We start from the raw sequence: 27,708 nt of genomic DNA, 5'->3' as shown, positions 1-27,708 counted from the left end.
CCCAGACTGGGGAGGTAGAGGTCAAAGGTGTTGGGGAAGGGACAGAGTCAGTCCCTTTGCACCAGATACACTTACAAAGCAACCTGGTCTCTGGACTAGTCACGATTGGGGTGAGGTCCGAATTACCGATGAAGGGCGTGGAAGTCTTGCTCGGTAACGACATCGCCGGGGGAATTGTGTTCCCAATCGTGAGATTGACAGGTCAGCCTGCCAGCAGTGAGGCCCCGCCCATGGACTCACAGGTTCATTATGGGGCTGCAGTAATGAATTTAGCTGAGGTGGTAAATTTAGCTGAAACGTTTCTGCCAACCTTGTACGAGAAGGGGGTAGAAAATGAAAAGGAGGAGTGTAGTGAGACAAGAGGTAGTGGGGGAGCTGGGACAGACGTAGCAGTAGCCAGGAAAGAATTTGTGCAGACGCGGGAGTGAGACGAGGGGCTGATGGTTTCGGCAGAGACAGCTCTCTCTGACACAGACTTGACAAGGGAACTAGTAGGCTACTGTGCGGAAGAGGAAGTGCTAAGGAAGAAAGGGAGACCAAGTACCGTGCCTGCAGATGAGGAATGGGGGGTGGTGCAAAAGAGATATGGGGATGAGGTTTTTAACATGGCCCACGAGGTACCCCCCGGTGAACATTTTGCGGTGCCTGAGGAAACAGTTGGTGGAATCATGAAAGAGGTTTACCGGCTGCCCAATGGAAAGGATGTTATTGATCATGACCGACGCGAACTGAGACGGTCACAGGCTTTTGATATGCTAACAAACCTAGTCGGTGTTAGCGTGGAAAGCAATGAAGCTAGGGGCACCCTGATAAGAGTAAAAAACCATTTTGAAAAGATTAGTATGGGATCGATCAGATGGGAGAAGGCTATTGTTTTGGCCAGGTCTACTGATAAGGTCTCTCCCTTAATCCCCGAACAAAGCAGCTCTTTAGGAGAAGTAATTAAACGACTCGCACCCGTGTGTTTGATTGTCCCGAGGCGATGCAAAGAACTGGGACGTTGGGTGATGTCTGTTACAATAGGTCAGCCTAGTAAACAACAACCATATATAATGAGTAATTCAGTGACTAAAGGGCTGATGAACACAGAGGTGTGTATTGGCAATTTAATACGGCTGTCTGAAGCCAGCTTGATAGTGAACCTTGAAAAAAATGAGTTCCGCCACGCGAAGGTCACTTAGCTGGGAATTGGGGTGACACAGGGGCAGCTGGCAGCGATGAAAGCTACAGTGCAGGCTATCGCTGACCTCCCAACCCCGACAGACAAGAGGGCCCTCAGAAGGCTCTGGGAGATGGTGGGGTACTGTAGGAAGTTTTGCAATAACTCTGCGGTCATTACCCCTCCTCCCTCCTACTAAACCCTTGTGAGAGAAAACTAAGTCGGAATGGGACGACCCTTGTTATTGTGGTCTGGGACAAAACCAAATGAGAGGTTACATTGATCGAAATTCATTAGTGTTTTTGGCCACTATGAAGTTTGCTAAATTGGAGCCTGGTCTAAGGGATTATTAATAACACATATAAAAGGAACAGAAAATGTGATGACTGTCTGTCAAGGTGTTGACAACTTCAAACTCGCTGTGTTAGCCTGATAAAGATGTATATTTGTGTGTGTATCAAATAATGTATTCATGTTTGTAATTTTTACCTCCCGGTAAAAATCCTTAAAGGGGGGAAGTGTGATGAGAATACACATAAATTAAGATGTTTGCTGGCCTGGGCTAGCACCAGTGGCATTAGCAGTTGGTCTGCCACCTGTCCTCAGGGGAGGGAGAGATAAGGAACAATGAAGCAGCATTTGGAGATGTTAATGAAGGAGCCATCAGTCTGGGTATTGTCAAGAGCGGCTCCCCCTTTGAACCCTGAACTGTTTGAAGTGATGGATAGGCGATACCCCAGCAGGGGGATAAAAAGGGACAGGTTCACTAAGGCGACACACACGACACTTGAGGTAACGAGATCCTGGAAGCGGTGCATCTCTCACAAGTCGGTGGGAAGTACCGGGCCACAAACGCACAGGGTGGATAGGTACGATCAGCGGGAACCCTCGCTTGGGTGCCGGGTTCACTGCAGAGGATTGACCGCATCTGGAGGAGGGGTCACAGTCGGTGACCCCAGGTGACATCACAAAGGACCCGCCCGGAAGCTGCTTGTGAGCAATATCGCCGGTCTGTGAGTGGAAGCCGTTCTGAATGATCATTTGTTCTTGTTCTCTCTCTCCCTCCCCCCACATTGTCCATCGCCATGGCAACGATTACTGCGAACTGAACTAAATTGAACTGGACTTTGTGTCACTTTGAAATTGGTCATTTACCCCTAGACAACGATAGAGCTTGATTGATCCTGTTATCTTAACTCTGTGCACGTGTGTTTATCATTGCTGAACTGTTGCATTTATTATCCTTTCGATTACTGTGTTGCTTGTTTCTTTAATAAAACTTTCTTAGTTCTAGTAATCCAGACTCCAACTGAGTGATCCATTTCTGCTGGTTTGGCAACCCAGTTACGGGGTACGTAACACTATACATACATACTAGGCAAACCAATATAACAGTAACACACAAAATGCTGGAGGAACTCAGCAGGTCAGGCAGTATCTATGGAGGGGATTAATAGTGACAGTCTCGGTCACGATCTTGAGAAGGTCACTATGTCCTTGATATCCCAAGGACACAGCCTGAAAGGCGAGCATGCCTATAGGGTTCTGGGATTTTGTGGCTCTGGGGTTGGGCTGATTCTTGGCCGGTGCCACTGAGTGAAGCGTCATGGGAAAAGATGGAATATCGGGAGCAGCGGGTTCGCTGCCGGGGGTTGTGTGTCTGGAGAGCTGTGCCTTTTTGGGCTGACTCTCTGGGCTTGGAGATCGGAAGAAGCGATGCCACAGACTTCAAACGTTGTAATCAGCAAGTTGCTTGTTATGTCTCCCCTCTCACTGTGAAACGGGGACATCTCTTTTTCCCTTATTAGGGCAAGAGAGAGCCTGTGGTATGTCAAATTACCAGGTGAACAAGTAGTCTTTAGTGTACTGTAAGTCTGTATCTTTATTGATGCTTTGCTGCACGCTTGAGCACTCAGTGGAGGGTGCCGATGCTTTTTTGCTGGTGGGGGGTGGGAAGGGTTGTTGTCTCGTTGCTGTCTGTGCATAGGAGGGGGGAGCTGCGGGGGGGGCTTTGGGGTTCTAACATTTTAACTATCATTCATTCTATTGGGGCACTCATCTGTTTTTGTGGATGTTTGCGAAGATAGAGAATTCCAGTATGTAGAAATTCAATAGGTACATTTAATTTCTCTGACATTAAATGTACCTATTGAAACCCATTGAGAAACACATCAGAGAACAGGCTATTCAGATCTAGATGTGTATATTAATAACCTACTAATTGATGGGTCTCTAGGGAATATTGAATATAACATGATAGAATTTAATATAAAAATTGGAAGTGATTTGCTTCAATATGAGACCAGGGTTAAATCTGAATAAATCAAAACTCACAAACTACAACTACATGCAACATGTTGGCTGAGTGTTTTCAGCTATTTCTGTTTTTATCTCAGATTTCCATCACCTGCAGGTTATGATTTTTATTTCCAGGATTGAATGCCTTACATACAGGGGAGTTACTCGCATGGGTGGAGCATTGGCTGATCGGCAGAAAACTGAGAGTGGGAATAAAGGGACCCTATTCTGGCTGGCTGCCGGTTACCAGTGGAGTTCCACAGGAGTCAGTGTTGGGACCGCTGCTTTTTACAATGTATGTCAATGATTTGGACTATCGGATTAATGGATTTGTGGCTAAATTTGCAGATGATACAAAGATAGGTGGAGGAGCGGGTAGTGTTGAGGAAACAGAGAGTCTGCAGAAAGACTTAGATAGTTTAGGGGAATGGCAAAGAAGTGGCAAATGTAACACAATATTGGAAAGTGTATGGTCATGCACTTTGATGGAAGAAGTAAACAGGCAGACTATTACTTAGATGGGCAGAGAATTCAAAATGCAGAAATGCAAAGGGACTTGGGAGTCCTTGTGCAGGATACCCTAAAGGTTAACCTCCAGGTTGAGTCAGTGGAGAAGAAGGTGAATGCAATGTTGGCATTCATTTCTAGAGGAATGGAATACAAGAGCAGGGATCTGATGTAGAGGCTCTATAAGGCACTTGTGAGACTACACTTGGAATATTGTGTGCAGTTTTGGGCTCCTTATTTTAGAAAGGATATACTGACATTGGAGAGCATTCAGAGAAGATTCACAAGAATGATTCCAGGAATGAAAGGGTTGCCGTATGAGGAACATCTGGCAGCTCCTGTGCTGTATTCCTTGGGGTTCAGGAAAATGAGGGAGGAATCTCATAGAAACATTCCGGATGTTGAAAGGCCTGAACAGATTAGATATGGCAAAGTTATTTCCCATGGTAGAGAATTCTAGGACAAGAGGGCACGACTTCAGGACTGAAGGACGTGCATTTAGAACAGAGATGCAGAGAAATTACTGTAGTCAGACGGTAGTAAATCTGTGGAATTTGTTGCCACGAGTGGCTGTGGAGGCCAAGTCAATGGGTGTATTTAAGGCAGAGATGGATAGGTTCTTGATTAGCCAGGGCATCAAAGGGTATGGGGAGAAGGCAGGGGAGTGGGGATGACTGAAAGACTTGGATCAGCCCATGATCGAATGGCAGAGCAGACTCAATGGACTGAATGGCCTACTTCTGCTCCTATGTCTTATGGTCTTATACCAGGGTTTTTAATTGAAATGGGTGTAGTGTAGAGTCAGTGCATTTTGTTTACCTAGATATTCAGAAGGTCTTTGACAAGGTGCCACACAAGAGGCTGCCAGACAATATTCAAGCCCATGGCAATGTAGCAAAGATACCAGCACGGATCGAGGACTGGTTGACTGTCAGCAGGCAAACAGTCAGAATAAAGGGGCCTATTCTCATTAGCTGCCGGTGACTAGTGGTATTGTGCAGAGATTGGTATTGGGAGTACTGCTTTTTATGTTAAATGTTACTGATTTGGATGACGGAATTGATGGATTTGTGATCAGGTTTGCGGATAATATGAAGGTAGGTGGAGGGGCAGGTAATGCTGAGGAAGCAGAGAGTCTGCAGGAAGATTTAGACAGATTAGGAGAACAGGCAAAGAAGCAGCAGTTGGAATACAGGGTAGGGAAGTGTCAGGTCATGCACTTTGGTAGAAGGAATAAAGATGTCTGTCATGATGGAATGGTGGAGCAGAACTGAAGGGCCGAATGGCCTAATTCTGCTCCAATGTCTTATGGTCAAAATCTTCAAAGATTCCTGATGTGTTTGAACAGTTCCCAGCAATTGGAAGGTAGAATACATAACCCCAATATTTAAAGGATGGGGAGAGTTATAGAAGGAACTAAAGGCAGCTACTGAACATTTAGACTGACATCAATAGTGGGGAAAAGGCTGAAAATTGGTAAAAGAACACTGAGAAAATAGATTACTATTGTGCAGAGGCAGCATGGGTTTATTCAATTAAATCGTGGTTGCCATGGTAGCGTAGCAGTTAGCTATTACGGCTCAGGTCATAGGAGTTCAGAGATCAATGCAGACGCCATCCGTAAGGAGTCTGTACCTCCTCCCTGGGGAATGCGTGGGTTTTTGCCGGGTGCTCCTGTTTCCACCCAAAGTTCAAAGGTGTACTGGTTACTAGGTTAATTGGCTATTGTAAATTGTCCTGTGGTTAAATAGGGGATGTCTGACTGGCATGTTTGAAGGGTCAGAAGGGCCTATTCCCCACTGTATCTCTAAATAATTTAAAATTAACCAATGCATTGGAGTAGAAGAACATGAAAAAGGAACCAGCTGATTTGGGATCTCTGAACAGTTTTCAGAAAGTTCTCACAAATTACTCATAAACCAAAATGGGTGATTGTTGTTTAAAATTATAACCATGTCAAACACCTCATCTGTCCACTTTCGGTTAGCAGAGATGGAGTGGAGTGCTAAGCAAACCTATTCTTGGAAGCAGGTACTCCACCACAGTATGAAGTTGCCAGCTTTAATGCTGGTGCAGTTATACAGGTCTTAAAGAAAGGATAACTTTGGGGAAAAGGGCAGTACCAAACACACACGCACACACACACAAATACATACATTGAAAGGTTCTCAACCTGGAGGATGGGTAGTTATAGAAAAAGGACATTTCTGACTTACAGGAAGTTTTCAGCAATTGGATCCCTTGTTTAACTAGGGGACTACCTGCTATGATTGGAGGGTGGGGGGGTGGGAAGCAGGGCTCCCCCCCCCCCCACTACAACTGAATTTCAGAGGAGCACCATTGAGAGCATCCTGACAAGCTGCATCTCCAGCTGGTATGAGAGCAGCAGAGCATCAGACTGTTAGTCCCCACAAGGGACTGTGAGAACGGCTGAGAGGGTCATAGGGGTCTCCCTACCATCCAGTGGGGACATTTATCAGGAGAACTGCATACGCAGAGCCCTTGGTATTATCAAGGATCCCACCCATCCATCTAGCATCCTCTTTGACTTTCTACCATCAGGCAGGAGACTCCGACAAAAACAAGAACGGTCAGGTCCGCAAACAGTGTCTTCCCTCAAGCCATTAGGCCTCTGAACTTCATGCTGCATCACATTTGAAGTGTCACTGGATAATTCGTGTAACACCCTGGGGAAGGTTTCACTGCTAGTGTAATGGTTTCTCTGTAGCTGCAGTGTTTGGGTTATGACTAGAGATAACAGGGGCTTTGGAATGTGCAGCATCCAATGAGGGGAGTGATTTTCTTTCTTGTGTGCCTGAGAGTGAGGGATTCGCAGGCTTTTGTTTGGTGGAAGATGGAGAGAGAAGATGCCAGAATGGAGAGGTCGTGGACTGCAGGACGGAGTGAACATTGAAAGAGGTCAGGAGTTGACAACGCCCGGGGGAAATCGATGGAGAACGAATGGATAGGAAAGTCGTGAAACATTAGACTGTTTCATTAAAATGCAGCTTTTTCTTTTTGTTTTCTTTACTAACCCTGTAGTCAAATTAAGGGTACCGATTCGTAACAGGAAAACATCACGCAGCACTCACACAAACGAGATTTCACAAGTTTGGCAGGGCTGAAGACTGTCTTCCCCTAGACTAACGCTGCCAGCCAAACCTGAGGGTTACATTTGTGTTGTATCCTACAATATTTAATTTATGCATTTCACTTTGTTTATCTATGCATAATTCATTAATAGATCAATTCTTACTTTCCTCACTTATTGTGGGTTATGTGTACTACTGTGCTTTAAACCTGGTCTGGAGAAATGTTGTCTCGTTTGGCGGTATACAGGTAAATGACAATAAACTTGACTTGATATGAGAGACTTTTATTTTGAATTTTGTAACAATCATATAGATCACATAACAATCATTTAGTTTCCAACTAGTTTAATAGAAGTATATTCTTTAATAAGCATATTAAACCAACAATGATAATATCTAACAGAATAGCACACTATTGCTTTAACAAAATAATAATAACCCTTTGTTTGTCACTCCCAGTAAGTGTTAAAAACCAGCAAACCATAAGACATAGAGCAGCGTTCAGCCATTCAGCCCATCAAGTCAGCACCGCCATTCCTTCATGGCTGATCCTGGATCCCACTGAACCTCATACACCTGCCTTCTTGCCATATCCTTTGATACTCTGACCGATCAGGAAATGATCAACTTTCGCATTTAATATGCCCATGGACTTGGCCTCCACCTCAGTCCGTGGCAGAGCATTCTACAGATTCACTACTGTCGAACTAAAAAAAAAATCCACCTTACCTCTGTTCTCAAAGGTCACTTCTCAATTCTGAGGCTGTACCCTCTAGTTCTGGATACCCCCTCCACAGGAAACATCCTCTCCACATCCACCCTATCTAGTCCTTTCAACATTCGGTTGATTTTACTGAGATCCCTTTGCATTCTTCTAAATTCCAGTGAGTATAGGCTCAAAGCTGCCAAACGCTCCTCATATGTTAACCCCTTCATTCCCATAATCTCCAATGACAACACATCCTTTCTGAGAAATGGAGCCCAAAACTGTTGACAATACTCCAACTGCAGCCTGACTATTGTCTTATAAAGCCTCAGCATTATCTCCTTACTTTTATATTCTATTCCCTTGAAATAAATGCCAACATTGTATTTGCCTTCTTTTACCAGACTTAACCTGAGAATTAACTTTCTGGGAGTCTTGCAGGAGGACTCTGAAGTCCCTTTGCACTTCTGATGTTTGAATTTTTTTCCCATTTAGATAATAGTTTGCACTTTTCTTCTTTTTTCCAAAATGCATTATCATACATTTTCCAAACTGTGTTCCATCTGCCACTTTTTTTGCCCATTCTTTTAATTTGTCTAAGTTCTGCATTACTTCCACAGCACTACCTACCCCTCCACCCATCTTTGTATCATCCACAAACTTTGCTACAAAGCCATCAATTCCATTACCCAAATCATTGACAAACAATGTGAAAAGTACTGGTCCCAATACTGACCTCACAGGAACACCACTAGACAATGGCAGCCAACCAGAAAAGGCCCCTTTTATTCCCACTTGCTGCCTCCTGCCTGTCAGCCATTCCTCTATTCATGCCTGTATCTTTCCTGTAACACCATAGGATTTTATCTTGTTAAGCAGCCTCATCTGAGGCACCTTATCAAATGCCTTCTGAAAATCCAAGTAAATGACATGCACTGACTCTCCTTTGTCCACCCTGCTTGCTACTTCCTTGAAGAACGCCTAACAGATTTGTCAGGCAAGATTTCCCATTACAGAAACCATGCTGATTTTGACTTATTTTATCATTGGTCTTCAAGTACCCCAAAACCTCATCCTTAATGATAGACTCCAACACTTTCCCAACCACGGATGTTAGCCTAACGGCCTATAATTTCTTTTCTTTTGCCTTCCTCCCTTCTTAAAGAGTGGAGTGACATTTGCAATCTTCTAGTCCTCCGGGACCATGCCAGAATCAAGTGATTGTTGAAAGATCATGACCAATGTATCAGTCATCTCTTCAGCAACCTCTCTCAGGGCTCTGGGATGTAGTCCATCTGGCCCAGGTGACCTATCTACCTTAAGACCTTTGAGTTTGCCTAGCACATTTTCCTTTGTAATAGCAATGGCACTCACTCCTGCCCCCTGACACTCACAGACCCCTGGCACACTGCTAGTGTCTTCCACAGTGAAGACAGATACAAGGTACTTAGTAAGTTCATCTGTCATTTCTTTGTCCCCTGTTACTACCTCACCAGCATCATTTTCCAGTGGTCCAACATTAACACTCACCTCCCTTTTCACTCTTCATATAACTGAAAAAACTTTTGGTATCCTGCTTAATATTACTGGCTAGTTTGCCCTCATATTTCATATTTTCCCTTGTTACAACTTTTTTAGTTGCCTTTTGTTGGATTTTAAAAGCTTCCCAATCATCCAACTTCTCACTCACGTTTGCTACTTTATTTGCCCTTTCCTTGGCTCTTATGCAGTCCTTAACTTCCCTTGTCAGCCACGGTTTGCTACCCCTGCCATTTGAGAACTTCGATTTCTGTGTGACATATCTATCCTGCGCCTTATGAACTATCCCCAGAAACTTCAGTCATTTCTGCTCTGTCAGTATCCTCCTCCAATCCACCTAAGTAAGCTCCTCTCTCATGCCTCTGTAATTCCCTTTATTCCACTGCAATACTGATACATGTGACATGCTTCTCCATCTCAAATTGCAGTATGAATTCAATCCTATTATAATCACTGCTTCCTCAGGGTTCCTTTACATTAAGCTCCCTAATACACAAATCCCAATCTAAACTAGCCTCTCCCAGAGTAGGCTCAAGCTCAAGCTGCTCTAAAAAGCCATCTCACAGGCATTCAACAAACTCCCTCTCTCGCGATCTGACATTAACCTGATCTTCCCAATCCCCTTGCATATTGAAGTCCCCCATTACTATTGTGTCATTACCCTTATTACCTGCCTTTTTCAGCTCCGTTTGCAATCTCAACCCCACATCTTGGTACTATTTGGAGGCCTATATATGATTCCCACAATGTTTTTTTTTTCGCCATTGCAGTTTCTTAACTCCTCCCACAAAGTTTCAACATTCTCTGACCCTGTCACTTCTTTCTAAAGACGTAATTCCACCTCTTACCAACAAAGCCACACCACCGCTTATGCCTTCCTGTCTGTCCTTTTGATACAAAGTATATCCTTTGATATTAACATAGAACACAGAACATAGAACATAGAATAGTACAGCACAGTACAGGCCCTTCGGCCCACAATGTTGTGCCGACCCTCAAACCCTGCCTCCCACATAAGCCCCCACCTTAAATTCCTCCATATACCTGTCTAGTAGTCTCTTAAGCTTCACTAGTGTATCTGCCTCCACCACTGACTCAGGCAGTGCACTCCATGCACCAACCACTCTCCGAGTGAAAAACCTTCCTCTAATATCCCCCTTGAACTTCCCACCCCTTACCTTAAAGCCATGTCCTCTTGTATTGTGCAGTGGTGCCCTGGGGAAGAGGTGCTGGCTATCCACTCTATCTTGTTATCTTGTACACCTCTATCATGTCTCCTCTCATCCTCCTTCTCTCCAAAGAGTAAAGCCCTAGCTCCCTTAATCTCTGATCATAATGCATACTCTCTAAGCCAGGCAGCATCCTGGTAAATCTCCTCTGTACCCTTTCCAATGCTTCCATATCATTCCTATAGTGAGGCGACCAGAACTGGACACAGTACTCCAAGTGTGGCCTAACCAGAGTTTTATAAGCTGCATCATTACATCGCAACTCTTAAACTCTATCCCTCGATTTATGAAAGCTAACACCCCATAAGCTTTCTTAACTACCCTATCCACCTGTGAGGCAACTTTCAGGGATCTGTGGACATGTACCCCGAGATCCCTCTACTCCTCCACACTACCAAGTATCCTGCCATTTACTTTGTACTCTGCCTTGGAGTTTGTCCTTCCAAAGTCTACCACCTCTTACTTCTCCCGGTTGAACTTCATCTGTCACTTCTCAGCCCACTTCTGCATCCTATCAATGTCTCTCTGCAATCTTTGACAATCCTTTACACTATCTACAACATCACCAACCTTTGTGTCATCTGCAAACTTGCAACACACCCTTCTACCCCCACATCCAGGTCGTTAATAAAAATCACGAAAAGTAGAGGTCCCAGAACAGATCCTTGTGGGACACCACTAGTCATAATCCTCCAATCTGAATGTTCTCCCTCCACCACCACCCTCTGCCTTCTGCAGGCAAGCCAATTTTGAATCCACCTAGCCAAACTTCCCTGGATCCCATGCCTTCTAACTTTCTGAATAAGCCTACTGTGTGGAACCTTGTCAAATGCCTTACTAAAATCCATATAGATCACATCCACTGCACTACCCTCATCTATATGCCTGGTCACCTCCTCAAAGAACTCTATCAGGCTTGTTTGACACGATCTGCCCTTCGCAAAGCCATGCTGACTGTCCCTGATCAGACCATGATTCTCTAAATGCCTATAGATCCTATCTCTAAGAATCTTTTCCAACAGCTTTCCCACCACAGACATGAGGCTCACTGGTCTATAATTACCCGGACTATCCCTACTACCTTTTTTGAACAAGGGAACAACATTCGCCTCCCTCCAATCTTCCGGTACCATTCCCGTGGACGAGGACATAAAGATCCTAGCCAGAGGCTCAGCAATCTCTTCTCTCACCTCATGGAGCAGCCCGGGGAATATTCCGCCAGGCCCCCGGGACTTATCTGTCCTAATGCGTTTTAACAACTCCAACACCTCCTCTCCCTTAATATCAACATGCTCCAGAACATCAACCTCACTCATATTGTCCTCACCATCATCAAGTTCCCTCTCATTGGTGAATACCGAAGAGAAGTATTCATTGAGGGCCTCGCTCACTTCCACAGCCTCCAGGCACATCTTCCCACCTTTATCTCTAATCGGTCCTACCTTCACTCCTGTCCTCCTTTTTTTCTTCACATAATTGAAGAATGCCTTGGGGTTTTCCTTTACCCTACTCGCCAAGGCCTTCTCATGCCCCCTTCTTGCTCTTCTCAGCCCCTTCTTAAGCTCCTTTCTTGCTTCCCTATATTCCTCAATAGACCCATCTGATCCTTGCTTCCTAAACCTCATGTATGCTGCCTTCTTCAACCTGACTAGATCTTCCACCTTACTAATCACCCATGGCTCCTTCACCCTACCATTCTTTATCTTCCTCACCGCGACAAATTTATCTCTTACATCCCGCAAGAGATCTCTAAACATCGACCACATGTCCATAGTACATTTCCCTGCAAAAACATCATCCCAATTCACACCCACAAGTTCTAGCCTTATAGCCTCATAATTTGCCTTTCCCCAATTAAAAATGTTCCTGTCCTCTCTGATTCTATCCTTTTCCATGATAATGCTGAAGGCCAGGGGGCGGTGGTCACTGTCCCCCAGATGCTCACCCACTGAGAGATCTGTGACCTGACCTGACTAAGCTCCCAAAAGTGGTCTTCTTTCAGCCACAACTCAATGATGTTCACAACGTTATATCAATCAATCTCCAATTGCACCATGAGTTATTCCACCTTATTCAGAATGCTACAGGCATTTAAATACAGCACCTTCAGTTCTGCATTCTTCGTGCCTTTGAATTTTGCCTCTGTGGTACAATTTAACCCTTTGCTCTGACTGTGTTTTTATCCAATCATTGGCTTGTCCTTCCTTACATTCATGTTACACCCATCAGCTACTTGTAAACTTGCTGGCTCATCCTCATCTCTATCATCCCGGTTCCCATCCCCCTGCCATATTAGCTTAAACCACTCTCAGCAGCTCTAGTAAACTGGTCCTTCAAGAATATTGGTCCCCCTCAAATTGTTGTAGTATGTTTAGCACACAAAGTACAAGCTTTGTAAAGGTTTACCACAAATCCAAAATCAAACAGAAAAACAAATATAAAATGGTTTACAATAGGAAAATGCAGTTAGATTTGCTCTTTAAATGACAATATTCTTGATCTTCATGTTAGCAATGGTTACAAATATTGAGGTTGTTTGAAAATGCAAAAGAACAGACTTGCATTACTTTGCAACAATTACTGTTCACATACTTCCCACCAGAGCATAAAGTTCCCAAAATATTCTGGGTGTGAGATCCTAACGTACTTCAAAGCCACTCAGTTAACATTAATTAGAAAACTGCAGCAACTAATCTGAATGCAGTAGTCAACCTTTTCCCATTCCTTACGCATTGCTAAGGGATCCCAGATACCCAACTTAACCTAAGAACTAATTTACATCTCACCTGAACAACAACACTTCACAATAGAATTTTTTTTCTTTTACAACCAATGTAAGGTTGAGAAGTTTACAAATTGATACTGCCAAGCCTTGCAGTCTTTTCCCTGAGGAGTAGGCAGCTGTGGAGGCCAAGTCTTTATATATATTTAAGGCAGAAATTGATAGATTCTTGACTAGTCATGGCGTGAAGGATCATGGGGAGAAGGCTGAGAAGGAAATTGGATTATCCATGATGAAATGGCAGAGCAGATTCAATGGACTAAATGTCCAATGTCTGCTCCTATATCTTGGGGTCTTATGGAGTAGTTATTGCACAATGTACTCTTTGTTTCATTACTCATATAAATCTTCTATGAATGTAATCAATTAATCACAGACTTATCATGTGAAATGATAATCATGATGTCACACTATGCTTTGGTTTATTGATGCGTGTTTTTAATGAAAGATTTATTAGAGTTTGGACTTCAAGCTTCCAACAGAAGGCTTATTGGAACAAAATTCGGCCCACCACCGTGGTCTCTCAAGTGCATTCTTGCCTTGAAGAACTGCTGCCCACAGGTTCTTATAAATCTGAACAGACAGAAAAAGCAAATTTATCCATACTTTACAAGATTGAAAACTTCAGAGTGAACCAGCAGATAATGGCAAATATACTAATTTGTGGTTTATTAATTGGGTGGCAAACTGTCACAGCAATAAGTTGCCTAGCTCCTGACACCTGGGATTAATGCTGACTTCCAGTGAGGCCTGGGGTTAGCATGTCCGAGTCTACCCGGGATCCTCTGGTTTCCCCTCACGTCCGAAAGACGGACTGACTGATGGATTAGTTGCTACTTCAGGTTACTCCTTATGTCGATAGGTGGGAGGTGAATCATGGAACAGTGGATGGGTGTTTGAGATAAGATGTTACCGGGAAGTAAGTGGGGCAATGGGACAGGAGAGAACTCTCTGCAGACTGGAACAAACTTGATGGGCTGAATAATAATTATTTAGGACTAGTTTTGCTAGAGAGAAAATCTTGCATAAATTCATAACATAAAGGGAGCACATGAGGGAATATGTAAATCCTATTCAGTGCTTTATTCAATCCAGGAAAACCTAAATCTGTGGCTTTTAATGGTCTCAAATATTGGCAGATGTATCTACTGCATATCCTCTATGTAATTAGGGTGGTAAGCTTATACAGTATCAGTGACCAGGGTTCAATTCCCGCAGATGCCGGTAAGGAGTTTATACATTCTCCCCAAGATTGTGTGGGTTTCCTCCAGGTAATCTGGTTTCCTCCCACAGTCCAAAGATATAGGGTAATTGGTCATTGTAAATTGTCTTGTGATTGGATAAGGATTATATATTGGGAGTTGCTGGGCAGCACGGCTCAAAGGGCCAGAAGGACCTACTCCGTGATGTGTCTCAATAAATAAATATGAAGCTTACTGACTCAGGTACGTAAAAAGCATTGAAATATTGTGTTGGCTGCTGATTCTCCATGAAAAGAAACTAAAGCATAGTATGAGATGGAACTATAATAACTGTTTTGTTTAAGATGATTTCACACAAACTATGCATAAACAAATGATGATCAGTCCTTGACTTTTGTAGTGGTGATCAGCAAGTGATGACCATATTTACAGTTAAGTTATAGTGTGAGGCCTGAAGAGTTATAGTTATAGTTATAGTGTGAGGCCTGCAGAGAGAGAGGCTGGTGAATCAGTAACAGGAAACAAAGAAATGGCCAGTGGGTTGAATCAATTTTTTTGTATCACACTGAGGAAACTGCAAATATACTATACCTAGGACAAAAGATGGGCTAATTTTAAATAAGGGAGAACTTTTAAAAAAAAATCCAACCCCAAGGTAGAAAGTTTTAGAGAAGCTCACAGACCTAAAGACTGACAGATCAACAGTATCAGATGACTTGCACAAAGGCTGAGAGGCTCCCTGCTGATTAATTTGGCATACTGAAGAAGTGCAGTGAAGCCAGCAAACTGGGATTGGGAAAATGGGGCACTTCAGGTTGTAGATATCAAAATGCAAGGGATTGTTTTTTGTTTTATATATTATTACACAAAATAATATTCATGCAAAGTTCAAAGTAAACCTGAAAAAGCCTTTGCTGTAGCTGGGAAATTGCCACAAGTATTAACCTCCTTGTGAACCTTATACTCACAGTTTTAGAACTCGTCTTAAAACTGTGGTCTCGAATGCTCAATAAAGATACGTTTCACTGCTCTGTTCTCTCTCTGTGTTGTGAGTAGTGTTGCTCATACATCTGAAATTGTTCAGTAAACAGCACAACAGCAGGTGCCTTGCAATATGATAAACCTTATTTCAGGTCTTTCTTCGTAATAGCACACTCAGAAATATAAAGGTGCAATAAAGAAAAACACAAACTACTGTAACTAAGAGAGCAAAATAAAAAACAAATCTGGCTTTACCTCTCCATCTGCTTTTCCAATTGGCGAATTCAGAATAAAGTTAGGCGGGGCAAGGACATCTACTAATGCCACCGTATCATCCTTCAGCTATTTTAACACAAATAATTAACATATTCAATAGTCATACTTTCAATCTTACTTTTACTGTGAAATAACAATTGAACTGGATATTGCTCTAAGCATGAAAGGAAAACAAAGGTTTATTTTGATCTTCATTGGTCCATTTTTTAATAGTATTTTTTATATTCAGGAGTACAGTACTTGCTCAGTATTTTGCACCAAATATTTATTACAATGCATTATAATTATTAATTGTGAATGTATAACTCTTCCACCTTGCACAAGCATAGTTGGATAGATAGATACTTCATTGATCTCAAAGGAAATTACAGTGTCACAGTAGCATTACAAGTGCACAAATATACACATATTAGAAGAGAAGTAAGAAGAATAATGAAAAGTCTAACAGGAGAGGGTCACTTCCCCAGCTATAGGTTGACTCATTGTAGAGCCTAATGGCCAAGGGTAAGAATGACCTCATATAGTGCTCTTTGGAGCAGCGTAGTTGTTAGTCTATGACTAAAAATGCTCCTCTGTTCAGCCAAGGTGGCATTGGAGGATGAGAAACATTGTCCAGAATTGCCAGGATTTTCCGTGGGGTCCTTTGTTCTACCACAGCCTCCAGTGTGTCCAGTTTGACTCCTATCACAGAGACAGCCTTTCTAATCAGCTCATTGAGCCTGTTGGCATCACCTGCGTTGATGCCATTGACCCAGCACACCAATGCATAGAAGACTGTACTGGTGACAACAGACTGGTAGAACATGTGAAGGAGAGGCCTCAGGAAGTAGAGGTGACCCTGGCCCTTCTTGTACACAGCCTCTGTGTTGGTGTTCTACTTAAGTCTGTCAACCGGGTACTTGTAGGTCCTCACCACATCCACTTCCTCACCATCAATACTAACAGGGAGTAGTGCAGGCTTGGTCTTCTTAAAGTCCATCAGCTTCTCCTTTGTCTTACTGATGTTGAGCTGCAGATGATTCAGCTTGCACTATTTGATGAATTCCTCCACCAGGGCCCTGTATTCATCCTCCCGTCCTCCCTTCATACACCCAACTATTGCTAAGTCATCAGAGAACTTCTGCAGATGACATGACACAGTGTTGTATCTAATCGTTATTCTGATTTTTTCATAATTATGAAATTATACAGAGAAAAGTAAACTCCTGCTTCTTCCAGCTGATCAACAGAAATCTTATCACGGCAATTTGGGTATGCAACACCTGGTTCAGCATTTCAAAGATAATTGGTTACGTGTATCACCGTTAAGATACAAAAGGTGGCTTCATCATTTTTGCACCAAAAAGTTACATCACTATTTCAGTTTCAAAGAACATTTCTCTTTCTAGTGTGGCATTTTTCCAGCTCGTGAATGCTCGAGTACGATTAATTTTGGATAGATTTTATTTTTCTCATCAGCCAATGCCTGTTTGGAAGTGGATTTATTTTATGCCAATATACAGTATTTCACCAAGGAACCTAACAGCCAGTACATGGAAGAAGTCAAGTTCTAGAGGAAGATACTCGTACGTAGAAACTGTATTTCATGCAGTTCTGGTGCACAGTGGTTTGCCGTAATGCCAAGTTGTTAAACTGATATCCTTGTTTTATGAAGCTGCTGACACAGTGATCTTCTCCCACTTAACACCTGAATTTCATTTATACAAGCAGAAATCAGCTGTCCCCCGAGCCTGTAACTGCTACCTCATTCAAGTGCTATCCATTGAGAAGCTTGATAGAGCCATTGAACACTCTCTGTGCGGCAGCTGGAAAATTTGTAGTGGGTGGGAGCAGCCAATGGCAGAAAATGGAGGGTGAAGGTGATACTGAGGGAAACTGATGGGAAGTGTGAGAAAGGATGTGCAAAGCAGAGTTGGGGGATGGCTCCTCCTTGCCTGTGAGCAGCCTATTCAGACCCTAAATGCTACTGGGCTGCTGCTGCCATTGTCAAACAGGGACATTGGTTCTAATATCCACAGTGCAGAGGTTCCAAGATTCAACAGGGATACCCATTTGAGACAAGTGATCTCTCCTATATTAAAATGGGTGAAACGTGAATGAAGGTGCCTAGCACAGCTCCTTGGCGGGCCAAGATTCCATCAGAAATGGGTGCAGACACTTCAACCTGTTCATATCATGCTCACAACTTACCTGAGCGCAGAGGTTTAAAACAGAATTCTGCACACTCTTTGCGGGCTTGTCACCTGAGAAATATCCCCCTGTGCATAAACAGTGAATTGACCTGATTAGCTGTTGCAAATTATAGCATCAGTTTACTGTACTTTGAGGTAAAAGCTGTAGATACTAATAATTTACAAATGCCTTGTTTCCATTGTGATCCTGACATATGGTAAACAAAAGTTCCACGCAAGTGGCAAATTTACACTTATAATGAACTATAAAGGACAGGTTGTATAAAGCACTTACAGAACTTTCTGCTTTAAACGGATTTAATGTTCTACAATAAACACTCAGAAATATTTTCACAGATTGCCTGTGCTGAACCACCCACTGGGATTATAAATGAAAAAAAGACCCTTTTATTCCTATTTTGAACAAAAACTTGCATCTTTCAAGAGTAAGATTTCCATTTCTTCTGTGCAGCATGATGAAAAAGTTGCAGAATTTCACCCTAAACTGTAATATCTTAAAATGATGACAACATTTCTGGCAGCACCAACATTCTGATGATGAAACATGAAAGGTTACTGGGAAGGAACAGTTAAAATCCACAGTGAAACGGTACTCTCAGCTGTTCACAATCATGTCTGAAACAATACATACATATCGAGATATCTGCATTATTACAGAACAATTGCATCTTGAGAACTTTATCAAAGCAAATTCCGTGGTAAACGTGGGCATATGAAAGTAGTCTAAAGAGGCGTTTCCAGTAAAACTCACCTTGGTATAGGACCGCTACGTGTTTGGTAAGAGACCAAAGACCATATAAGGATGCCAGCTGTTTCAACACAGGCTGTAAATGAACTGGGGTGCTGGTACTATGAACAAAATCATGGAACTTTTGCAACACGCTGTGCTCGATGAAGGCTATTGCCAGTGATCTACAATAATACACCTAGAGGGGCGAAAGACAATGGATTCATATGAGAGTAGAATAAAGAAGTTAGATTAATTTAATTAGTGCATTGACAGAGGACACTTTCCAGAGCAGCAAGTGTGTTTGCAAGTTTTCCAGAGTGTAAGCTGTTGCTGATGCTGAAATTTAGGTTCTAGAAGAGCTTTCAGTTTCCTTGCTTTATGCGTTTTTCTTGTTACTCATTCTTGGCTGGATCTAGTTTCCCCATAATGACTACTATAATTCATCATAGCTGTTGGTTCCTTTCCACCTTCAGCAACCAGAGTTACTTCGTTGGCTGCTTCTTAACTCAAGTTACAACGAAAAGCAACATTATTCCAGCCAACAAATAGACATTTTTATTAACTCTGATATACAGCAAGTTTTATATACCAGAGCTGTGGCTAATATCTCTTCTGTTGTTAATAAAAAAAGTTTTGTTAGTACCATCACAAAGGGTAAAATGCAAAACCAAGCAGAAATTGCTGAGCATATTCAGTCATTCTGGCAGCGTCAATGCAGAGTTAATATTTTAAATTGCCACGACTTGGAATAATCTGTTCTATATAAGTTTTAAATTGCACTGGGTGGAGCATGGGCTAGTGTCAGCCTGAGTTAGGAGAATGGATGGGCGAGAATGAGATTGGACTGTGAAAGTGAATTTTGGACGAGGTTTCAGCAACAAATGTAATGTAACTGGAAACTATGGAAACATGATAAAGCAATCCTGCCACAGAAACTCTTCAAGACATTCCCGGAAGTGCATATAGAATCATGGCATCACACAGGAAGGATACAGGAACTCAGGCCCAACACATCCATGCAGACTGTTCACCATCCATCTACAGTAATTGCATTTTATTCCCCTCAACTCTATGTCACTCCTTCACTCAGCTATAAGCGAGGGAAAATTTCCAAAGGTTTTCCAACCTGTCCATAAGCCATAAGATATAGGAGCAGAATGAGGCCATTCAGCCCATCAAGTCTGCTCCACCATTTCATCATGGCTGATCCTATTTTTCTTCTCAGTCCCAATCTCGTTCCTTCTACCCGTATCCCTTCATACCCTGACTAATCAAGACTCTATCAGCCTCTGCCTTAAATATACCCAATGACTTGGCCTCCACAGCCGCTTGTGGCAACAAATTCCACAGGTTCACCACTCTCTGGCTAAAGAAATTCTTCCTCATCGCCATTCCAAATGGACATCCTTCTATTCTGAGGCTGTGTCCTCTGCATTAGGCTCTCCTACCATAGGAAACATCCTCTCCACATCCACTCTATTGAGACCTTTCACCATTTGATAGATTTCAATGAGATCTCGCCCCCTCCCATTCTCCTGAATTCCAGTGAGTGCAGGCCCAGAGTCATCAATGCTCCTCATATGACAAGCCTGTCAATCCCAGAATAATTTTCGGGAAACTCCTTTGAACTCTCCCTTGTATTAGCACATCCTTTTTTAGATAAGGGGTCCAAAGTAAGGCCTCCCCAGTGCCTTAAAAAGCCTCAGCATTACATCCTTGCTTTTATATTAGGGACACGAGAGGAAACCTGAGCACGTGGACCAAGTAGTTACAGGGAAGACGTGCAAACTCCACACAAAGAGCACTGGAGGTCAGTATTTATCTCAGGTTTGCAAGAGGTAGCAGCTCCACGCGTGGTAGTATTGTGTTGCCTGGGACCGAACTAAATAATTATTCAAAAGTAAAGTGATGCTGGAAATGTGAAATAGAACAGGAATGTCTTTGTTAGATACATACTTAAGAGTGTTAATGTTTCACATCATTAGCACGGCTATACTGAATCAGTTTCTCTCCTGTCCTCAAATGTTCTAGTTCATGTGTGTGTTTCTAGTTTCAACATTGATGTAGGCATACATGAGACAGGTATAGACGCGGTCTGTGGATTGGACTCTGGTTCATGTTATAATGTGTTTCTGGTTTCTGGTTGCTTTATTTTTGTTGTTAATTTGGGTGATTTTGAATCGGGGCGGCCTGCAGATAATGAACACTGAACTGTGCTTGGTGGGGTGGGGGGGCAGGGTTGATGTTTTTCTTTGAACGGGATCCATGGTTTTCTTTGGTTCGTGGCTGTCTGTGGGGAAGATAGATCCTAGGGTTGTATACGGCATAGATACTTCGATAGAGACTTTGAATCTTTGAAAATCCGCTTTTTGTAGCAACATCACAGTATATTATATATACAAGTTAACATAAGTTGAGAGAAAGAACAAGAAATGTCATTGTGACAGCTTTTCATGATGGCAGGTGTTCTTGAACCTCCAGGATCTTATACCACGGGCCTGATGAAAAGAGTATGGAGAAGGTGTGTTCTGGAGGGCTGGGGTCTCTGATGATGGATACCCAGCATTCATGATATTTTGCATTTGCTAAATTGCAGATGTAGAGGTACGTGGCTACATTGGTGCAGACCTTTCAAAGGGACGATAAAGTGAAACTCAATCCAACATATTGGTATGTGAGAGGAGATGTGACAAATTCAGTCAAAGGCACTTGTGGACGAAGAGGCAGTTGTAGCAAACTTTCCCACTTGGTTACATGTTCACTTGCTCAGTTGAAGTTGGAGCAATCTCTGCTCGCAGACTCACTGATGGGCTGCTATTGTCGGCAACTCTTCACACAGACTGCACAGTTGTGGGCAGGACTCTCCCAGTTAGCCGAAGGAAAGCTGATTCCCAATGTATTGACAATATATTAGAACTCAAAATGCATCATGAAGGCCTGATTCAAGGTACAGTACTTAACTATTTTCAATTTCAATTGTGCGGTCTATGGAGGCTACAAGCTTTACAACTGAATAAACAGTGAGGCTAATTTTCCTGTACTGCTTGGGTAAAAGAATATCCAAATGACATGTAGTAATTGGGTAATTGGTCACTGTAAGTAGCCCTTAGCGTGTAGGTATGTGGTAGAACCTGGGGGAAATTGATGGGAACACAGAGAGATATTAAGCAAAATAGCATTAGCGCAAATGGGTGAATGATGGCTGGTACTCACTTGATGGGCCAAATGGCTTGTTTCTGTGCTCTATCTCTGGGTCTATGGCACTTTCTAGATCTAGATATTGAAAGTCAGTTGTAAATATATATCCTCATGATTGCTACCCACTAGGAAAGTGATATACATTGGGAATGTGATATGATGAGAGGTATTAATTTTTAAAAATGTTTGACAGATGTTTGAGTAGAGAAAAATGTAGCCTGGTGATGCACACTGTCTCAGAATGATTACCCTGATAATGCTTTGTATCTGCTGAGATTATCTGGTTTTTATCAGATACTTCCTGAATCCCATTATCATCTAAAGAATACATAATTCTCTAATAAGTTATTACCCCTCAACCATCAGGAACTTGGACCAGAGGGGATAACTACACTTAACTTCACTCACTCCAACACTGAACTGTTCCCACAACCTATGGAATCACTTTCAAGGAATTTTGATCCATCTTGTGTGCAGGTTTCATTGATTCGATTGCGTTTACAGGGAATGTCCGCAAGGAAATGGATCTCAAGGTGACATATTTGCACTTTGATGGTAAGTTAATGATGCACTTTGATCCTAAAGGTTAAAGGGTACACAAACTTAAAATACAACAGGAAAGAACAATTTAAGTAAAACAGATGACAAACCAATTCAAGCTGTTTATAGACAAGGGTCAACATTATGTAAAATTCTTCCACAATGAAGTGTCAGGAAACCAAATGTGACCGGAGAGGATGTAAAATTCAGCAGTAATACACTCAGTATTTTGGCTGGAGGTAGAAAAGGATTCCCAGAAGGAGACCATGTTCATCCAGGGTCAAGGGAGGAGATTTCCTGTCATACTTTATTCAAGAATGTGCAAGGACATCCGTGTTTCAGAAAAGGTCTTCACTGAGATGTGATACCTGCTTCAGCCACGTCTAATGAGACAGCAAATGTTCTTTCCCTGTTGGCCTTTGGAAGGTCATGGTGACCTTGACTTCTACAGATCAGCCTTACTCAAGGCTTATTCTGAACATATCCCATTCTTTCTGGACAGGAACCTTGTCATGGCTATCCCTCGAGGTCGAGGATGATGGTCTTCGTTCTGAAGAAGTGGCCCACAGAGCAAAGATGCCTGTGCGTGTATTTGTTTAACGTGCACTTGATGTTGCACTCCAAGAAGCACACGATACTTCAAAAATCAACCAACTGATTCCAATGGCATGGAAACCACAACGATTGGAGCTGATGGATTTGTTGCAGCCTTCATCCGCCTTCACAGCCGTTGAGTTCAAAGTAATTTCGTCCGTCTGTTCCGCCATTGAGGTCTTGGTTGGATTGTTCTTTGTCAGGGACCTCACCCTCGACCTTACCGCCATGGGTGACCCTACCAGCAGCACAGCTCCAGACGGCATTGCTCTCAGGATCACAGGACCACACAAACTTCTCCACCACGACAAGGTGACAATCCATGGAGAACCACAGACAGGAACCAGCAGTAAGAACAAACACAGTCGTTACCGGACACTCCAGGCTTCTCCATGAAGGCTCTAACGGAATATATACTATGCGTCATATTTTAGGGACAGGTTAGTCAGATTAACACATGCAGTATGCTGGAGGACCTCAGCAGGCCAGGCTGTGTCGATGGAAAGGAATAGACAGTTCACCTTTCAGGCTGAGACCCTTCATCAGGCCTGCCTGTTCCTCTCCACAGATGCTGCCTGACCTACTGATCTCCTCCAGCATAATGTCAGTGTTTCTAGCAGCTGCAGAAACTCTTATCTACATGTTAATCCAGGTCGTGTTGTAAGATTCCACTCCCTCAGTCAGTAATGATGTGACCATACAAAGTCCGTCACATGGTTAATGTTCCGCACCCTAGGAGCAGAGATACCCTTCGCCTGTCATCAGTTCAGCTTCGCATCTGCATTTGAGGCTACAGGACAAACTCGAAGATGACTTCTATGTGACAAAGACTTTTCACTAACCACATGACTCTGAACTCTAGTGTGAAACCCATCAACCCATCTGTTCAGTAATTGGCACTTAGCAGAAAAAAAATCTGATATAGAAGACCACTGGCATATTCATGCATGAACGAGCCTGCAATACTAATTCCAGCAGGTCTGAAGATTTTGTGTTCTTCGCAACCTAGCACAACACTTTACAGTGCCAGTAACCTGGGTCCAATTCCTGCCACTACCTGTAAGGAGTTTGTACAATCTCCCTGTGACCGTGTGGGGTTTTTTTCTCGGGGTGCTCCGATATCCTCTGACGGTCCAAAGACGTACTGGTTGGTAGGTTAACTGGTGATTGTAAATGATCCTGTGACCAGGCTCATCAGGGGATTACTGGGCAGTGTGGCTCAAAGGGCTGGAAGGGCCTGTTCCACATTGTAAATAAAATCCTTACAATCATATCCAGCCTCCAGGTAAACAAATGCAGAGGAGGAGGAGAAGGAGAGAATGAATCTAAAGACCTGCATGCAATTAGCATGACAGTCAGACATCCAGACAGTATGGCTGGGTAATAGGCAATAAACAAAAGAAAAACTGTTGGAGGTCAGTCCTTCCAGAATTTGATTATATCTAATTAAATGTTTGATTCATGAATGTTGGATATTCACATGCATATGCACACTTGCGTTCCAGGAATCTCTCTTTAGTCAGCTGGAAATCGATGGATGTATTGGGAAATCATACTTATTGAAAACAAATGTTCACTGTTGGATAACAAGGTGACTTTTGTCTTAGCTTCAGGAAAAGAATATGAAAGGACAGTTTTCTATATGATTGTTACCGCTAAAGTATTCAAGAGAGGGCAGTGATGTTTGGGTCATTTACCAGGGCAGAAGTGGAAATACAAGGGTCTCTGGGTACTGGTGGCTGTGACATAGAGTCACAGAGCACTACAGCACGGAACATTAGAAAAATTTTGACAAAAATAGACCATTCAGCCCAACAAAACTTGCCATCTAGTCCATGCCAAACTGTTATTCTGCCTAGTCTCATTGATCTGCACCGGGATCCTACCCCTCCCATCCATGTACTTATCCAAAAGGCTTTTAAATGTTGCCATCAAACTTGCATCCACCATTTCTGCTGGAAGCTCGCTCCACACTTGCACTGATCACTGCATCACATCACTAGCCACAGCCTCCTGACAGAGAGACAACCATCTATTACCACTTCTCCCGCGCAGTCAATGTTGAATCCAATTCGCCAAGCAATTAATCGTTCCTGACCAGACTCCCATGAGGGACTTTGTCAAAGACCTTGTTAAAGTCCATGTACACAACATCTACTACCGTGCTTTCATCAGCCTTCCTGGTATACTCCTTGAGAAACTACACAGGATTGGTTAGACATAGATCTACCAGCACAAAGCTACTTAGGCCCTGTCTTTCCAAGTATTTACTGTTCTGTACCTTAGAATATTTTCCAATAATTTATCCACCAATGGGGTCAGGCTCACTGGCCTATAATTTCCCAGCTTATTTTTGGAGCCTTTTTTGAACAATGGAACAACATTAGGTATCCTCCAGTCTTTTGACACCATACTCATGGCCAAGGACGTTTTAAATACCTCTGCCAGGGCCCCTGCAATTTCTGCACTTGCCTCCCACAGGGTCCAAGGGAACATCTTGTCAGGCCCTGGGGATTTATCTACCCTAATTTGCGTCAAGACAGCAAACACCTCTTCCTCTGTAATCTGGACATGGTTCATGGCCTCAGCACTGTTATGCCTCAGCTCTACGGACTTGGTGCCCATCTCCAGAGTAAGTACAGATGCAAAGAATCCATTTAAGATCTCCGCCATCTCTTTTGGCTCCATGCATAGATGACCACATGGACCAATTTTGTCCCTAGCTATCCTTCTGCTCTTAATATACAGAACTGTGCAAAAGTCTTAGGCACACATATATAGCTGGGGTGCCTAAGACTTTTGCAGAGTGCTGTGGTAACTTTATGTCTTGCACCGTACTTCTGCAACAAAGGAAAACAAGTTTCATGACACATGTGAGTGATGATCAACCTGATTCTGATATGGGTCCCTATTGTGGATTGAGAGGGAATGGATCAGGGACAGGGGAATCGTGGTTGGGAAAAGGCAAAGGGAGAGGAAAGAGAGTGGGAGCACCAGAGAGACATTCTACAGTGATCAATAAACCAACTATGTAGAATCCAGTGACCTTGCCTGGTGTCTCAGGGCTGGGTGTGTCCTGCACCCATGCCATCCCCACCCTGGCACTCCTTCTCTGCCACCTGTCCCACACCCCTCCTGCAGTGTTTCATCTCCATCAGTCCCAACATCCTTTGCTACAACTAAATCCACAAACTCGCTCTCTACTCCACATTAACAAATACAGTACTGTGCAAAAGTCTTAGGCACCCTAGCTATGTAAATGTTACTAAGACTTTTGCACAGTACTGTATTTGCAGAAGACCTTGGAATTCTGCTTCACCTCATCCAATAGGGTAATTCCTCCCGGGAGGGGGGAGAAGATGGCAGCGCGACGACAGCGCGTGCGGCCACTTCGGTGATGAATATCTGTTACTTGTCAAGCAGGGGATCGTGCACAATCCTGATTTGATGGAGACAGACGTGAGAGCACAGCGGAACATCTGGAAAACTTCTGAAATGCCCGCTTCACTGCCGCTGCTACTGTGTGGTAACCGGAATCTCTGGAGCAGAAGGCCCCGAAAAACTCGGCTTTGCGTGTTTCAGCGGCCAGGGAGAGGTCGAAGGCGATCGGTAGAGGATGGCGCTCGGGAGGCGGTATCGGAGAGGCTGCTCGGAAGCTCGGAGTTTTCGGACGGATGGACTCAGGTTCGGCTGGGGTCGGCTGCTTCCAAGGTATCAGCAAGTTGATGCTGCTTGGAGGTTTATGGCAGGGAGTTTCTCCCTTTTGCCACCTGCTATCGGGGACTCGGGAGTCGATCGACTCAGGACTTTTGAGAACTTTTTTTTACAGTGCCCATGGTCTGTTCTTTATCAAATTATGGTATTGCTTTGCACTGCTGTAACTATATGTTATAATTATGTAGTTTTGTCAGTGTTAGTCTTTGGTCTGTCTTGTTTTCTGTGATATCACTCCGGAGAAACATTGTACAGGTGTCCCCTGCTTTTCGAACGTTCGCTTTATGAAACCTCACTGTTACGAAAGACCTACATTAGTATGCTGTTTTCGCTAACAGAAGGTGTTTTCACTGTTACGAAAAAAGTAGCGCCCAATTAAAAAAAATCAGCGCGCGATAAAAGGCAGCGTGCGCCCCGAGTAGCAGCTCTCCCCCGGATTCGGAACAGCATTCTCGCCGGCATTGCTTAAACACTTGCCTGTGAGCAGCCGTTTGCAAGATGAGTTCTATGGTATCGGAAAAGCCTGAAAGAGCTCGTAAGGGTGTTACACTTAGTGTAAAAACTAGACATAATTAAACATTTTGATCGTGGTGAACGAAGTAAGGACAATGTGAGTTTGGCTTGTGGAAGCTGATGAAGATGATGTTGAAGAGGTTTTGGCATCCCATGACCAAGAACTGATAGATGTAGAGCTGATGCAATTGGAGGAGGAAAGGATAACAATCGAAACCGAATGATTATGATAAAGTACGACTTTAATTTTGAAAGGGTACGTAGGTTTAGGGCATATGCAGGATAGTTTGAGTGCTTACAAAGAACTGTATGATAGAAAAATGCGCAAGGCTCAGCAATCAAGCAAGCTTTCCACATCAGCCACAGCAGACGACGAACCTTGACCTTTGACATCAAGGCCGGCAGTCATAGGAGAAGATGAGCTGCCTGCTCTACTGGAAACAGACGACGAGATGA

At 43.2% G+C, this 27,708-nt stretch overlaps 1 protein-coding gene across 2 annotated transcripts in view; it reads right to left on the bottom strand.

The window, feature by feature from the left end:
- Positions 1 to 7,340: 7,340 nt before the first annotated feature.
- acox3 (acyl-CoA oxidase 3, pristanoyl) overlaps positions 7,341 to 27,708 on the bottom strand; it is a 167,058-nt gene continuing 146,690 nt past the window's right edge. The window contains exons 15-18 of one of the 2 annotated variants that reach the window (XM_072255945.1): positions 18,715 to 18,889; positions 17,962 to 18,029; positions 15,751 to 15,837; positions 7,341 to 13,885 (exon numbers count right to left, since the gene is read on the bottom strand). In XM_072255945.1, the coding sequence (XP_072112046.1) occupies positions 13,766 to 13,885; positions 15,751 to 15,837; positions 17,962 to 18,029; positions 18,715 to 18,889 (450 nt within the window). In that variant the 3' untranslated portion in view covers positions 7,341 to 13,765. The remainder of the gene's footprint in view (positions 13,886 to 15,750; positions 15,838 to 17,961; positions 18,030 to 18,714; positions 18,890 to 27,708) is intronic. The other variant, XM_072255944.1, reaches the window with a different exon arrangement.

The sequence above is a fragment of the Mobula birostris genome, chromosome 4 (genome assembly GCF_030028105.1).
Source record: "Mobula birostris isolate sMobBir1 chromosome 4, sMobBir1.hap1, whole genome shotgun sequence".
In the NCBI taxonomy this organism is placed as follows: domain Eukaryota; kingdom Metazoa; phylum Chordata; class Chondrichthyes; order Myliobatiformes; family Myliobatidae; genus Mobula; species Mobula birostris.
The sequence above is the reverse complement of the archived record's forward strand: the minus strand, read 5'-3'. Positions and strand labels throughout refer to the sequence as shown.